This window comes from Telmatherina bonti (genome assembly GCF_933228915.1).
Source record: "Telmatherina bonti genome assembly, chromosome: 15".
Taxonomy (NCBI): Eukaryota; Metazoa; Chordata; class Actinopteri; order Atheriniformes; family Telmatherinidae; genus Telmatherina; species Telmatherina bonti.
In genome coordinates this window covers 2,462,096-2,478,502 of record NC_136613.1, presented here as the reverse complement: position 1 = coordinate 2,478,502, position 16,407 = coordinate 2,462,096, and the positions used below count along the sequence as shown (strand labels likewise).

The following is a 16,407-nucleotide window of genomic DNA, read 5'->3' as shown; positions in this document are numbered from 1 at the left end:
TGATGAGGATGATGAAGATGACGAAGACCAGACCAGGAGTAACCCATACCTGAAGGAGCACCTTCAGCTTGGTCATCTCCTCCAGCGTATGCCTCAACCCCTCTTTTATCTGCTCCTTCTGCTCCTCCTTCTGCTTCACCTCCCGTCTTGCTGCCTCTCTGCTGATGCTCAGCTGACACACCTGAGAAAACATCAGACGTCACCTGGACGACGTCCTGCAGGTGTAGTTCCTCCACCTGCCAGCAGGGGGCAGACATGGCGGAAACTTCTGGGTCTTCTGTCCTCAGAAAAACACGTTGGTTACATCCCTCCATCATCCCTCCATTATCCATCCCTCCATCATCCCTCCATTATCCATCCCTCCCTCATCCATTATCCATCCCTCCATCATCCCTCCATTATCCATCCCTCCATCATCCCTCCATTATCCATCCCTCCCTCATCCATTATCCATCCCTCCATCATCCCTCCATTATCCATCCCTCCCTCATCCATTATCCATCCCTCCATCATCCCTCCATTATCCATCCCTCCCTCATCCATTATCCATCCCTCCATCATCCCTCCATTATCCATCCCTCCATCATCCATTATCCATCCCTCCATCATCCCTCCATTATCCATCCCTCCATCATCCCTCCATTATCCATCCCTCCATCATCCCTCCATTATCCATCCCTCCATCATCCATTATCTATCCCTCCATTATCCATCCCTCCATCATCCCTCCATTATCCATCCCTCCATCATCCCTCCATTATCCATCCCTCCATCATCCCTCCATTATACATCCCTCCATCATCCATTATCTATCCCTCCATTATCCATCCCTCCATCATCCCTCCATCATCCATCCCTCCATCATCCCTCCATTATCCATCCCTCCATCATCCCTCCATTATCCATCCCTCCATCATCCATTATCTATCCCTCCATTATCCATCCCTCCATCATCCATTATCTATCCCTCCATCATCCCTCCATTATCCATCCCTCCATCATCCATCCCTCCATCATCCCTCCATTATCCATCCCTCTATCATCCATCCATCCATCCATCCATCCATCCTCGTTCCTAACCAATCAGACATCCTGAATCTGGAAACCAGGAAGTGGATCCAGATAAACAATCCTCCATGTTGTTGTTTACCTGATTCTGGAAGGAGCTCAGAGTCTCCTCCATCATCTTCACACTTTGTTGGACTCCTTTCAGTTCCTCCTGCACCTCCTCCCTCCTCCTGTGCTCCTTCTTTAACTCCTCTTCCAGGATCTTTACTTCTTTTTTTGTTTTTTTTAGCTCCTTCTTCTCTTCCTCCTTCTCCGTTAGCTCTTTCTGGACCTCCTCTTGAAGAACACACACCTCCATCTCACTTCTCCTCAGGACATCCTGCATCTCCTTTCTCAGAGTGGCCACCTCCTGCTCTGCCATCACCAACTCCTCTTCAGTCTGTTCCCTCTTCTTTCTCTCCCCCTGCACGTCTTTCACAGCTACCAGCTCATTGTTGAACCTCCTCAGCTCCTCCTCCTCCTGTCTCAGAGATCTGACCTCCTCTCTCCTCTTCATCAGCTCCTCCTGCAGCTTCTCCTCCTCCTGTCTCAGAGATCTGACCTCCTCTCTCCTCTTCATCAGCTCCTCCTGTGACCCATTTGTCTCCCTCTGCTCCTTTAGAAGCTGTGAAACCTCCTCCTTGCTTTTCCTCAGCTCCTGCTGCACCTCCTTCTGCAAGGCTGCCATCTCTTCCTGCACATCCTCCACCTCTCTTTGCTTTCGCTTCACCTCCTCTGTGAGAGCCTCCACCTCCCTCTCGGATCTCCACATCATCTCCTTCTCCTTGGGCTGCTTCCTGACCTCCTCCCTGAGGACAGATAACTCCTCCTTTTCCTTTTGCACCTCTTTTTCCAGCTTTCTCAATGTTACCAGTAGGTTTGCATTCTCCTCCTCCAGCTCTCTGACTATGCACCTCCTTCTGTCCTCCAGGAGGTGCTGTTGTCTTGCAGTCTCCACCAGCCTCCGGTGCTCCTCCTTCACCTCCCTGATTTCATCTTCTTGCATCCTCTTTTCCTCCCTAAGTCTACTCAGCGCCTCCCTTTCTTCTTTGAGCTCCTCCTGAATCTCCTTCAGTTTGTTTACTAGCCTCCTTTTCTCCTCCGCAGTCTTCCTCCACTCATCTTTGTGCTCCTTCACCACCTCCTCCATTTCTTTCAGTTTATTCTCCAACCTCTGAACCTCCCCTCTGGCTCCCCTCAGTGATTCTCTATCCTCCTCCTGCTCCTCCTTCACCTCCCTTACTTTCTCTTTCAGTTTATTTTTCTCCTGCTCCAAATCCATCAGCTTGTTATTTAGTGTTCTCCTCCTCTTCTCCTCTGCTCGACTCCTCTCCTCCCTCTCTCTTCCCACATCCTCAGCCTCCTCCATCATCGTCCTCAGCCGGTACGCCTCCTCCTCTCGCTCCTTTAAGATCTGGCTTAGCTTTGCCACCTCCTTCACATGCTGCTCCTCCTTTTGCTGCCACTCCTTCACCTCCTCCTGCAGCCTGTCCTGGACCTCCTTCCCCTCTCTGGCTCTCCTCTTGGCCTCCCTGCTAGTGGCCTGCGCCTCCTGAAGCTCTCTGCTCTGGGAGGAGATCCTGATGTCTTTTTCTCCTCCCCTCCTCCTCTCTGTCTCCAGGAGAACCTGGGTTTCTCTCAGAAGCTCCTCCAGCTGCTCCTCCCTCACCTCCTTCAGCATCAATTTGTCTAAAAAGTCCTGGCGCTCTCTTTTTTCTTCCTCCTCCTGCTCCTCTGTCAGCTTCAGGCGCTCCCTCAGCTCCTCTACCTCCTCCTCTCTCTCCCTCACTGCACTCATCTGTCGCTCCAGGCTTCGCTCCCTTCGCTTAATCTCCTCCTTCACCTCCTCAAGCTCCTCCTGGGCCACATTCAGCTTCACTCTCAGCACCTCCACCTCCCTCCCTTTCTCCTTCAGTCTCTCCTTCCCTTCCTCCTTCTCATTCTGCAATTTCTCCTTCCATCTCCTCTCCTGCTCTCTCTCCTCCTGTAAAGAGGAGATTTCTGATCTCAGTCTCTTTATCTCCTTGTGGACCTCCTCCTCCTTCGCACTCTGCATATCCACCTCCTCCTTTGCTTCGCTCCTCAGTCGGTGATTCAACTTCTCAGTTTCTTCCTTTTGTCTTTCAAGTTTCTCGATCCGATCACAGAGCGCCTCCGTTTCTCCTTCCCTCTGCCTCTCAGTCTCCCTCTTCTTCACCTCCTCCTCCTCCAGTCTGGCCTCCATCCTCTTTACTTCCTGCTTTAGTTTCTCCTTTTCCATCTCCACTTGCTGGATTCTCTCCCTCATCAAGCTTATTTGCGTCTCCCTCTCTGTCACCTCCTCCCTCAGCTTCTCTACTTCTGTCTGCCTTTCCTCCTTCTCCTCCATTAGTCCCTCGTTTCTCCTCCTCAGGGCCTCCAGATCTCCATCTTTGGTTCCAAGCTCCTTGCTCAGAGCTCTTCTTTCTCTCTGCCAGGCTTCCTTGTCCTCCCTTCTCTCCTCTTCCTCCTCTGACCTCCTTTTCTTCAGGTCCTCCGCCTCCCTTGTTAGCCTCTGGATTTCCTCTTGCAGCAGATTTCTCTCCTCCTGGCTCCTCTCCCTCATCTCAGTCTCCTCTGTTCTCCGGGCCTCCTCTCGCTGTAGTTCTCCTCTCAGACACTCAAGTTCTCCTTCAGGAGCAGAAAACAGGAGTTGTCCTTATCATCATGCAAGCATGTTGTGTTAGCATGTTGGTAATAAACTTAGCACGCTATTTTAGCATGTTGGTAATAAACTTAGCACGCTGCGTTAGCAGGTTGGTGTTAAACTTAGCACGCTGTGTTACCACATTGGTAATAAACTGAGCACGCTGTGTTAGCATGTTGGTAATAAACTTACCACGCTGTGTTAGGATGTTGGTAATAAACTTAGCACGATGTGTTAGCATGTTGGTAATAGACTTAGCCCGAAGTGTTAGCATGTTGGTAAAAAACTTAGCACGCTGTGTTAGCATGATGGTAATAGACTGAGCACGCTGTGATAGCATGATGGTAATAAACTTAGCACGCTGTGTTAACATGTTGGTAATAAACTTAGCACGCTGTGTTAGCATGTTGGTAATAAACTTAGCACACTGTGTTAGCATGTTGGTAATAAACTTAGCACGCTGTGTTAGCATGATGGTAATAGACTGAGCACGCTGTGATAGCATGATGGTAATAAACTTAGCACGCTGTGTTACCACATTGGTAATAAACTGAGCACGCTGTGTTAGCATGTTGGTAATAAACTTAGCACGCTGTGTTAGCATGTTGGTAATAAACTTAGCACATTGTGTTAGCATGTTGGTAATAAACTTAGCACGCTATGTTAGCATGTTGGTAATAAACTGAGCACGCTGTGTTAGCATGTAATAAACTTAGCACGCTGCGTTAGCATGTTGGTAAACTTAGCACGCTGTGTTAGCATGTTGGTAATAAACAGCACGTTGTTTTAGCATGTTAATGAAATTAACACGCTGCGTTAGCATGTTGGTAATAACTAGCAAGCTATGTTAACATGTTGGTGTTAAACTTAGCACGCTGTGTTACCACATTGGTAATAAACTGAGCACGCTGTGTTAGCATGTTGGTAATAAACTTAGCACGCTGTGTTAGCATGTTGGTAATAAACTTAGCACATTGTGTTAGCATGTTGGTAATAAACTTAGCACGCTATGTTAGCATGTTGGTAATAAACTTAGCACACTACGTTAGCATGTTGGAAATAAACTGAGCACACTGCGTTAGCATGTTGGTAATAAACTGAGCACACTGCGTTAGCATGTTGGTAATAAACTGAGCATGCCATGTTAGCATGTTGGTAATAAACCTAACACGCTGTGTTAGCATATTGGTAAACGGAGCACGCTGTGTTAGCATGTTGGTAATAAACTTAGCACATTGTGTTAGCATGTTGGTAATAAACTTAGCACGCTATGTTAGCATGTTGGTAATAAACTTAGCACACTACGTTAGCATGTTGGAAATAAACTGAGCACACTGCGTTAGCATGTTGGTAATAAACTGAGCACACTGCGTTAGCATGTTGGTAATAAACTGAGCATGCCATGTTAGCATGTTGGTAATAAACCTAACACGCTGTGTTAGCATATTGGTAAACGGAGCACGCTGTGTTAGCATGTTGGTGGTAAACGGAGCACGCTGTGTTAGCATGTTGGTAATAAACGGAGCACGCTGTGGTAGCATGTTGGTAATTTCAATTCAATTCAATTCAACTTTATTTATATAGCGTCAAATCACTGCAATGCCATCTCAAGACGCTTTACAGACAGAGGGGAAAACATAATGAAGGCCAATTCATAACAGCCTATATAAGGAAACCAACAGATTGAGTTGAGTCCAACTCAATCTCCCATCCTGTGTTAATAAACTTAACACGCTGTGTTAGCATATTGGTAAACGGAGTACGCTGTGTTAGCATGTTGGTAATAAACGGAGCATGCTGTGTTAGCATGTAATAAACTTAGCACGCTGCGTTAGCATGTTGGTAAACTTAGCACGTTGTGTTAGCATGTTGGTAATAAACTTAGCACGTTATGTTAGCATGTTGGTAAACTGAGCACACTGTTAGCATGTTGGTAAACTGAGCACGCTGTGTTAGCATGTTGGTAATAAACTCAGCAGGTTGTGTTGGCATGTTGGTCAAACTGAACAAGCTGTGTTAGCATGTTGGTAATGAACAGATCATGCTGTGTTAGCATGTTGTTGATAAACTTAGCTTGCTGTGTTAGCATGTTTGTAATAAACTGAGCAAGCTGTGTTAGCATGTAATAAACTTAGCACGCAGTGTTAGCATGTTGGTAAACTGAGCAGGCTGTGTTAGCATGTTGGTAATAAACTTAGCTTGCTGTGTTAGCATGTTAATGAACTTAGCACGCTGCGTTAGCATGTTGGTAATAACTAGCAAGCTATGTTAACATGTTGGTGTTAACTTAGCACGCTGTGTTACCACATTGGTAATAAACTGAGCACGCTGTGTTAGCATGTTGGTAATAAACTTAGCACGCTGTGTTAGCATGTTGGTAATAAACTTAGCACATTGTGTTAGCATGTTGGTAATAAACTTAGCACGCTATGTTAGCATGTTGGTAATAAACTTAGCCCAAAGTGTTAGCATGTTGGTAATAAACTTAGCACGCTGTGTTAGCATGATGGTAATAGACTGAGCACGCTGTGATAGCATGATGGTAATAAACTTAGCACGCTGTGTTAACATGTTGGTAATAAACTTAGCACGCTGTGTTAGCATGTTGGTAATAAACTTAGCACACTGTGTTAGCATGTTGGTAATAAACTTAGCACGCTGTGTTAGCATGATGGTAATAGACTGAGCACGCTGTGATAGCATGATGGTAATAAACTTAGCACGCTGTGTTAACATGTTGGTAATAAACTTAGCACGCTGTGTTAGCATGTTGGTAATAAACTTAGCACACTGTGTTAGCATGTTGGTAATAAACTTAGCACGTTATGTTAGCATGTTGGTAAAAAACATAGTACGCTGCGTTAGCATGTTGGTAATAAACTTAGCACGCTGTGTTAGCATGTAATAAACTTAGCACGCTGTGTTAGCATGTTGGTAAACGGAGCACGCTGTGTTAGCATGTTGGTAATAAACGGAGCATGCTGTGTTAGCATGTAATAAACTTAGCAAGCTGCGTTAGCATGTTGGTAAACTTAGCACGTTATGTTAGCATGTTGGTAATAAACTTAGCACGTTATATTAGCATGTTGGTAAACTGAGCACGCTGTGTTAGCATGTTGGTAATGAACAGATCATGCTGTGTTAGCATGTTGGTAATAAACTTAGCACATTGTGTTAGCATGTTGATAATAAACTTAGCAAGCTATGTTAGCATGTTGGTAAACTGAGCATGCAATGTTAGCATGATGGTAATAAACTTAGCACACTGCGTTAGCATGTTGGTAATAAACTGAGCATGCTGTGTTAGCATGTTGATAAACTTAGCTTGCTGTGTTAGCATGTTGGTAATAAACTTAGCACGCTGTGTTAGCATGTTGGTAATAAACTTAGCACGTTGTGTTAGCATGTTGATAATAAACTTAGCAAGCTATGTTAGCATGTTGGTAATAAACTGAGCATGCTGTGTTAGTATGTTGATAAACTTAGCTTGCTGTGTTAGCATGTTGGTAAATAACAGGACATTAGCATTTCGGTAATAAACTTAGCACACTGTGTTAGCATATTGGTAATGAACTTAGCACGCTGTGTTACCACATTGGTAATAAACTGAGCACGCTGTGTTAGCATGTTGGTAATAAACTTAGCACGCTGTGTTAGCATGTTGGTAATAAACTTAGCACCTTGTGTTAGCATGTTGGTAATAAACTTAGCACGCTATGTTAGCATGTTGGTAATAAACTTAGCACGCAGTGTTAGCATGTTGTTGATAAACTTAGCACGCTGTGTTAGCATGTTGGTAATAAACTTAGCACGCTGTGTTAGCATGTTGGTAATAAACTTAGCACACTGCGTTAGCATGTTGGTAATAAACTGAGCACACTGCGTTAGCATGTTGGTAATAAACTGAGCACGTTGTGTTAGCATGTTGGTAAAAAACTTAGCACGCTATGTTAGCATGTTGGTAATAAACTGAGCACGCAGTGTTAGCATGTTGTTGATAAACTTAGCACGTTGTGTTAGCATGTTGGTAATAAACTTAGCACGCTATGTTAGCATGTTGGTAAAAAACATAGTACAACGCGTTAGCATGTTGGTAATAACTTAGCACGCTGTGTTAGCATGTTGGTAATAAACTTAACACGCTGTGTTAGCATATTGGTAAACGGAGAAAGCTGTGTTAGCATGTTGGTAATAAACGGAGCATGCTGTATTAGCATGTAATAAACTTAGCACGCTGTGTTAGCATGTTGGTAAACTTAGCACGTTGTGTTAGCATGTTGGTAATAAACTTAGCTTGCTGTGTTAGCATGTTAATGAACTTAGCACGCTGTGTTAGCATGTTGGTAATAAACAGCACGTTGTTTTAGCATGTTAATGAAATTAACACGCTGCGTTAGCATGTTGGTAATAACTAGCAAGCTATGTTAACATGTTGGTGTTAAACTTAGCACGCTGTGTTACCACATTGGTAATAAACTGAGCACGCTGTGTTAGCATGTTGGTAATAAACTTAGCACGCTGTGTTAGCATGTTGGTAATAAACTTAGCACATTGTGTTAGCATGTTGGTAATAAACTTAGCACGCTATGTTAGCATGTTGGTAATAAACTGAGCACGCAGTGTTAGCATGTTGTTGATAACCTTAGCATGTTGTGTTAGCATGTTGGTAATAAACTTAGCACGCTATGTTAGCATGTTGGTAATAAACTTAGCACACTACGTTAGCATGTTGGTAATAAACTTAGCACACTGCGTTAGCATGTTGGAAATAAACGGAGCACACTGCGTTAGCATGTTGGTAATAAACTGAGCACACTGCGTTAGCATGTTGGTAATAAACTGAGCATGCCATGTTAGCATGTTGGTAAAAAACCTAACATGCTGTGTTAGCATATTGGTAAACGGAGCACGCTGTGTTAGCATGTTGGTAATAAACGGAGCACGCTGTGGTAGCATGTATAAACTTAGCACGCTATGTTAGCATGTTGGTAATAAACCTAACACGCTGTGTTAGCATATTGGTAAACGGAGCACGCTGTGTTAGCATGTTGGTAATAAACGGAGCACGCTGTGGTAGCATGTTGGTAATTTCAATTCAATTCAATTCAACTTTATTTATATAGCGTCAAATCACGGCAATGCCATCTCAAGACGCTTTACAGACAGAGGGGAAAACATAATGAAGGCCAATTCATAACAGCCTATATAAGGAAACCAACAGATTGAGTTGAGTCCAACTCAATCTCCCATCCTGTGTTAATAAACTTAACACGCTGTGTTAGCATATTGGTAAACGGAGTACGCTGTGTTAGCATGTTGGTAATAAACGGAGCATGCTGTGTTAGCATGTAATAAACTTAGCACGCTGCGTTAGCATGTTGGTAAACTTAGCACGTTGTGTTAGCATGTTGGTAATAAACTTAGCACGTTATGTTAGCATGTTGGTAAACTGAGCACACTGTGTTAGCATGTTGGTAAACTGAGCACGCTGTGTTAGCATGTTGGTAATAAACTTAGCTTGCTGTGTTAGCATGTTAGTGAACTTAGCACGCTGCATTAGCATGTTGGTAATAAACTTAGCACGCTGTGTTAGCATTTTGGTAATAAACTCAGCAGGTTGTGTTGGCATGTTGGTCAAACTGAACAAGCTGTGTTAGCATGTTGGTAATGAACAGATCATGCTGTGTTAGCATGTTGGTAATAAACTTAGCACGTTGTGTTAGCATGTTGATAATAAACTTAGCAAGCTATGTTAGCATGTTGGTAATAAACTGAGCACGCTGTGTTAGCATGTTGTTGATAAACTTAGCTTGCTGTGTTAGCATGTTTGTAATAAACTGAGCAAGCTGTGTTAGCATGTAATAAACTTAGCACGCTGTGTTAGCATGTTGGTAATAAACAGAGCATGCTATGTTAGCATGTTGGTAATAAACTTAGCATGCTGTGTTAGCATGTAGGTAATGAACTTAGCACGTTGTGTTAGCATGTTGATAATAAACTGAGCACGCTGTGTTAGCATGTTGGTAAAAAACTTAGATCGTTGTATTACCATGTTGGTAATAAACTTAGCACGCTTTGTTTGCATGTTGGTAATAAACTGAGCACGCTGTGTTAGCATGTTGTTGATAAACTTGGCTTGCTGTGTTAGCATGTTAATGAACTTAGCACGATGTGTTAGCATGTTGGTAATAAACTTAGCACGCTGTGTTAGCATGTTGGTAAACTGAGCACGCTGTGTTAGCATGTTGGTAATAAATTTAGCACGCTGTTAGCATGTTGGTAATAAACGGAGCATGCTGTATTAGCATGTTGGTAATAAACTTAGCACGCTATGTTAGCATGTTGGTAATAAATTCAGCACGCTGTGTTAGCATGTTCATAATAAACTGAGCCCGCTGTGTTAGCATGTAATAAACTTAGCACGCTGTGTTAGCATGTTGGTAATAAACTGAATACGCTGTGTTAGCATGTTGGTGTTAAAGTTAGCATGCTGTGTTACCACATTGGTAATAAACTTAGCACGCTATGTTAGCATGTTGGTAATAAACTTAGCACGCTATGCTAGCATGTTGGTAATAAACCTAGCTTAGTTTGGGCTGTGAAGCTCTCCAGCAGACGGACCTTGCAAGGTGTGTTTGGCACGCTGCAGCGTCTGGACGTGAGTGTCCAGCTGACATTTCTCCACCTCTGAACGGGACAGCTGCTTTTGATGCTGACGGAGCTGAAGGTGGAGAGACATTGACAGAGACCTGCAGGCAGAGTGAGAGAGTGTCAGACATACAAAGTGTCACTTTTTGCAGACGACACACTACTGTATGTGTCTGAGTCACTTCAAAGCCTGCCAGGACTACTTGATCTTCTGGATAATTTCAGGCTATAAAGTTAATATGCAGAGAAGTGAGCTGATGCCCATACATTTTACAGCTCAGTAAAGTATGCTAAGATCACTCCCATTTAAATTAAAGACTAATTTAAATATCTTGGAGTTTGGATTACAAAGACATACAAACATATGTACAAAACAAATTTTATTCCAGTACTAGATTCTATAAAAAAGGACTTTGAACGCTGGAATACTACATCACCGGAAGAATAAATATTATCAAAATCAATATTTTACCTCGATCTATTTCAATCAGTGCCCATATTCTTCATTTTTATCTATCATCATTTATATGGAAAGGGAAAAGTGCACGCATTTCCAAAAATATCTTACAACAACAGAGAAAATGGAGGATTCTTACTTCCAAATTTCCAATATTATTATTGGACATTTAATATCCATGCAATGTTGTATTGGTCTCGGACTTTTTATTATGGTGGCTCTAAATGGTTGAGAATACGTCATGCAGCGCTGCGTCCTTACACTATGCCGTGCTGAGGATTACCTCTGCCTCAAACCCTGATGTCATTTTTCCACAAGCCTTGTTGTTAAACATTCACTTAAGATTTGGACACAATTCAGACGGAGCTTCAATCTAAATATTATGTCACTTCATGCCTCTATTGCACGAAGTCGTATGTTTGTTCCTTCCAGCATTGACGACTCCTTTACTATCTGGGCCATACGTGGCTTGAGGACATTGAAAGATACGTTTGTCAAAGGACTGTTTGCAACATTTCAACAAGTGAAAACAGCTTTCCAAATCCATGATTGTCATTTCTTCAGATATCTTCAGTGTCTGCTTCATTCAGTCATTTCCCCTCACGACCACCTGACTCACTTCTGGAAACTATTTTGGATCTGAAAGCACATTCCAAAGGTAAAATCTATTTTGCTTTTAATTCTTATAACTTGGAACCACTGACTGCTGTCAAAGGGAAATGAGAGGAGGAACTTGAAACTGTAATCTCTGAAGACGTTTGGAAAACAGTTATAAACTAGAACCAGCGATTATTGAAATAATAGCAGCTGTGAATGTCCATTTATTGAACTGTGCTGAATGATTGAAATGAAATTGCAGAAGTATAAGAAATTGAAAATAAAAAAGCATAAGTGACATTTTTTCCCATTGCCCCACATCAGGATTTGAACCCATGACTTCCTGTATTGAATCACACTGACTTACTCACTACTCCACCCGTATGCTTATTTTCCACGTCCAGCAGGGTGGAATTAGTGGGATTACACAATGTTCAATGTGAAAAACTTTTTTTTTAATCTGTTTAAGATTGATCAAAGTGTTGAAATGTTGTAGGGAGTATTGTTGGAACAAATCCTTCATATTTAACTGAGACATTTGCAAATAAATTCCTTTTCTCCTTGAAGTGTGGAGCTGAGACCAACAGTTCACGTGGAGCGGTCTGCAGAACTGCACGCCATCACACAAGTAACAGCCGACAAAAGACCATGGAGATATATGTTAAATGCTGCATTTGAACCAGTGCCTGGTATGTGTACCTGTGTACCGGTGCACAAAATGGACCAATCACTGAGCTGAATTCTGTTTCGTCCAATCACAGGAACGGATTTCAATAAATTGACAAAAACTTGAATAACTTAAAAAGTTTAAATGTTACAAAGACCAAAAGTGGTAGAACATATCTCCTGAATGAGCTGAAGAGTTTGATACCTGAATGGTGGAAGTGAGACAAACTGTGTAGGAGGAGTAGCGTTTCAAAGATTTTGCAGGAAAGACACTGGAGACGGGAACTTGATGAACCGGACTCTGCAAACTGGTGCAGAGCTCTGAAACCCTGTTGACCAATCACTGTGCTGAATTTTTGCACGGTCCAATCCGCATTTGGTTGGAAGAACTTTCATCCAATCACAAGGCTGAATTTATTTTTACAAAATGCTAAATATCTAAAAAAAAACTACAAAGATTTTAAATAAAAATGGTAGCCCACATGTTCTGAAGGAGCTGCAGGGTTTAAGATGTGACCTGAACGGTGCAGGAGGAGGAGCATTTGGGATGAATATATGAATATTGTGTGTGAGGCGAAGACATCTGGCACTGCACCACAGATGTTCAGCAGTCAGAAATATAAAGGAGTAATCTGCTGAAGAGGAAAGAAAAGCATCCTCCATCTGTGAAATGATGGTTTGAAGGACGTTTTCTGTCATTTAACTGGAGAAAATAAGGAAGTCTGAGATGCTGCAACGGATTGTGATCTGGAGGAGAGACTTTGTTTCTGGAATTCTGTCCGGTGCAACAGGGTGGGATTGTTCCACAGCCTTCCAGATGAAAGACTGGATTGGATTTTTATATTATTTTATATTATTTGAATTTCAGGTGGAATTTTTCAATAAAAACTTTGAAGAGAAAAAGACAAACATTTCTTTTCTACCTGAGCTCCTCCAGCTCCTCCTCCAGCTGCTTCCTGTGCCTCCACAGACTCCCCTGCTCCTCCTGCAGCCTCCTCCTCTCTCTCTGCTGCTCCTCCTGCTGCCTGTCCCTCCTCTCCACCTCCTCCTCCGCCTGTCGGAGCTCCTTCTGAACTTTCTTCAGCTCCTCGCCCACCGACACATGCTGAGAAACACACTTCAGACATGTTGCAGGTTTCCATGGAGACACGTCACATGACCAGGACCTCCTCCCTACCTCCTCCAGCTGTCGTCTGGCCGTCTGCACCTCCTCCCTCACAGCAGCCAGCTCGCTCTCTTTCTCCTCCATCTTCTCTTCCAGCTCCGTCCGTTCTTCTGTCAGCTGACGGAGGAGGTCGGCCTCCACCTGCGCCTGGGCTCTGAGAGGAGACCACCGGTTAAACTGGTTTTACTGTTGTTCCGGGGGCTCCAGCGGGACATGGTGGATCGGGTCTCGACTCACCGGAGCCGACCGCAGTCTGTCGTCACAGCGTCCAGGTCTCTGTGCAGACCGCTGACCTCTGACCTCACTACCTGCAGCTGTGATTGGCTGTCTGAAAGCTCCGCCTCCATCTGCAGAAACAGCTGGTGAGTCTGTTGCCGACGGGCCGCTGAGCCAGGCAGGACCACACCGTTACCTGCTGCAGCCGCTGGTTCGATTCCCTCTGCGCACACACCACAACACGCTTCTCCAGGGTGTCCCACGCCTCCTCCACCTCCCTCCTCATCACACCGTCAGAGGAGGGCAGCATGCTGTCCCTGGACTGAGGAGGACAGGAGGAGGTCAGGAGTAGGAGGACAGGAGGAGGAGGAGGACAGGAGGGGGACAGGGGGAGGAGAGGAGGGGGGGGGACAGAGGGAGGACAGGAGGAGGAGGAGAGGAGGACAGGAGGGGGACAGGGGGAGGAGGACAGGAGGAGGAGGACAGGGGGAGGAGGACAGGAGGAGGACAGGAGGAGGAGAGGGGGAGGAGGAGGAGGACAGGAGGAGGACAGGAGGAGGAGGAGGAGGACAGGAGGAGGACAGGGGGAGGAGGACAGGAGGAGGAGGAGGAGAGGAGGACAGGAGGAGGACAGGGGGAGGAGAGGAGGAGGAGGAGGAGGACAGGGGGAGGACAGGAAGAGGAGGAGGGGGAGGACAGGAGGAGGACAGGAGGAAGAGGAGGGGGAGGAGGAGAGGAGGGGGAGGAGGACAGGAGGAGGGGGAGGAGGACAGGAGGACAGGAGGAGGAGGAGGAGGACAGGGGGAGGACAGGAGGAGGACAGGGGGAGGACAGGAGGAAGACAGGAGGAAGAGGAGGGGGAGGAGGAGAGGAGGACAGGAGGAGGACAGGAGGAGGACAGGGGGAGGAGGAGGAGGACAGGAGGAGGAGGAGGACAGGGGGAGGACAGGAGGAAGACAGGAGGACGACAGGAGGAGGACAGGGGGAGGACAGGAGGAAGAGGAGGGGGAGGAGGAGAGGAGGGGGAGGAGGACAGAAGGAGGAGGAGGAGGAGGACAGGAAGACTTCACGATGAAGAATCTCCAGGAAGTTCTAGTTTTTAGGTAACATGGTGGTAAATGCAGCGTTATACCTGGGATCTGAGGATCTGGAGCCGCAGCGCCGATTCCTTCTCCATCAGCTGGACCACATCCACTAGCCCCGCCTCCATCGACCCCGCCGACTCCGCCTCCACTGGCCCCGACACCACTGAGTCCGCCTCCGCTGGTACCGCCTCTGTCCCCACTGACTCCGCCTCCACCCTGAAACATGATGTCATGAGGATTACATCACAGATAACATCAGTGCAGGAGGACATACCGTCTGCGAGCTTCTGCCTCCAGCTGTCGGTTCTTCTCCTCCTGTCTCTCCCTCTCCCTCCTTAGCCTGTCGTTGTCTCTCTGCACCTCCTCCTCCCTTCTGTGCACCTCCTCCAGCTGCAGACGGAGGGAGGACGACGCCTCCCTCTCTCTGCCACAGAAACACCAGGTTACAGCTGAACACAGCTCCTCCCTCCTTGGGTTCAGCAGCAGCTGCCTACCTGCTCAGCAGATCCTGGATGTGGACCAAGTCCTGCTGGATGTTCTGCAGCTGCTGCTGCTTTTCATCTTCCAGATGTTTCAGTCTCAGCTGCAGAGATGCTCTGTCCTCACTGACCCACTGCAGGTTGATCTCCGCCCCCTGAAACACACACCTGGATTCAGATAGGATTCCAGATCTGGGACTGGACCCGAGGCGAGTACTGACCTGCAGCTCATCACGTCTCCGGTGCACAGCGCTCTCGGCCTGAGACAGGACAGACATCAGCGAGGACAGGTCCAGACCCAGGAGGCTGTCCGACGAGACGCTGGGGGACAATCCACTGCCAAGGGCTCTGGACTGAGGACAAGGACACTGTCAGCTCCACCTGCAGCAGGTTCTGACAGGCGTGATGGAGGTGGAGGTTGAGGTAGGGGTCGAGGTGGAGGTTGAGGTTGGGGTCTAGGTGGAGGTTGAGGTAGGGATCTAGGTGGAAGTTGAGGTAGGGCTCTAGGTGGAGGTTGAGGTAGGGGTCTAGGTGGAGGTTGAGGTAGGGGTCTAGGTGGAGGTTGAGGTAGGGGTCTAGGTGGAGGTTGAGGTTGGGGTCTAGGTGGAGGTTGAGGTAGGGATCTAGGTGGAAGTTGAGGTAGGGATCTAGGTGGAGGTTGAGGTAGGGCTCTAGGTGGAGGTTGAGGTAGGGGTCTAGGTGGAGGTTGAGGTAGGGGTCTAGGTGGAGGTTGAGGTAGGGGTCTAGGTGGAAATTGAGGTAGGAGTCTAGGTGGAGGTTGAGGTAGGGATCTAAGTGGAGGTTGAGGTAGGGGTCTAGGTGGAGGTTGAGGTAGGGATCTAGGTGGAGGTTGAGGTAGGAGTGTAGGTGGAGGTTGAGGTAGGAATCGGGGTGGAGGTTGAGGTAGGGATCGGGGTGGAGGTTGAGGTAGGAGTCTAGGTGGAGGTTGAGGTAGGGATCGGGGTGGAGGTTGAGGTAGGGGTCTAGGTGGAGGTTGAGGTAGGGGTCTAGGTGGAGGTTGAGGTTGGGGTCTAGGTGGAGGTTGAGGTAGGGATCTAGGTGGAGGTTGAGGTAGGGGTCTAGGTGGAGGTTGAGGTAGGGGTCTAGGTGGAGGTTGAGGTAGGGGTCTAGGTGGAGGTTGAGGTAGGGGTCTAGGTGGAGGTTGAGGTAGGGGTCTAGGTGGAGGTTGAGGTTGGGGTCTAGGTGGAGGTTGAGGTTGGGGTCTAGGTGGAGGTTGAGGTAGGGATCTAGGTGGAAGTTGAGGTAGGGATCTAGGTGGAGGTTGAGGTAGGGCTCTAGGTGGAGGTTGAGGTAGGGGTCTAGGTGGAGGTTGAGTTAGGGGTCTAGGTGGAGGTTGAGGTAGGGGTCTAGGTGGAGGTTGA

At 46.3% G+C, this 16,407-nt stretch overlaps 1 protein-coding gene across 1 annotated transcript in view; it reads right to left on the bottom strand.

Annotated features, from left to right (window-relative positions):
- The window catches only part of LOC306766503 (uncharacterized protein), a gene marked incomplete at its 5' end in the record, with an annotated part of 53,772 nt that overhangs the window by 9,009 nt on the left and 28,356 nt on the right, over nt 1–16,407 (bottom strand). Inside the window, 11 exons of the mRNA XM_079254283.1 lie at nt 50–181; nt 1,151–3,696; nt 10,334–10,461; nt 13,004–13,185; nt 13,258–13,399; nt 13,483–13,592; nt 13,658–13,783; nt 14,594–14,762; nt 14,821–14,970; nt 15,041–15,180; nt 15,247–15,378. Coding sequence (XP_079110409.1) covers nt 50–181; nt 1,151–3,696; nt 10,334–10,461; nt 13,004–13,185; nt 13,258–13,399; nt 13,483–13,592; nt 13,658–13,783; nt 14,594–14,762; nt 14,821–14,970; nt 15,041–15,180; nt 15,247–15,378 — 3,957 coding nt within the window. The remainder of the gene's footprint in view (nt 1–49; nt 182–1,150; nt 3,697–10,333; nt 10,462–13,003; nt 13,186–13,257; nt 13,400–13,482; nt 13,593–13,657; nt 13,784–14,593; nt 14,763–14,820; nt 14,971–15,040; nt 15,181–15,246; nt 15,379–16,407) is intronic.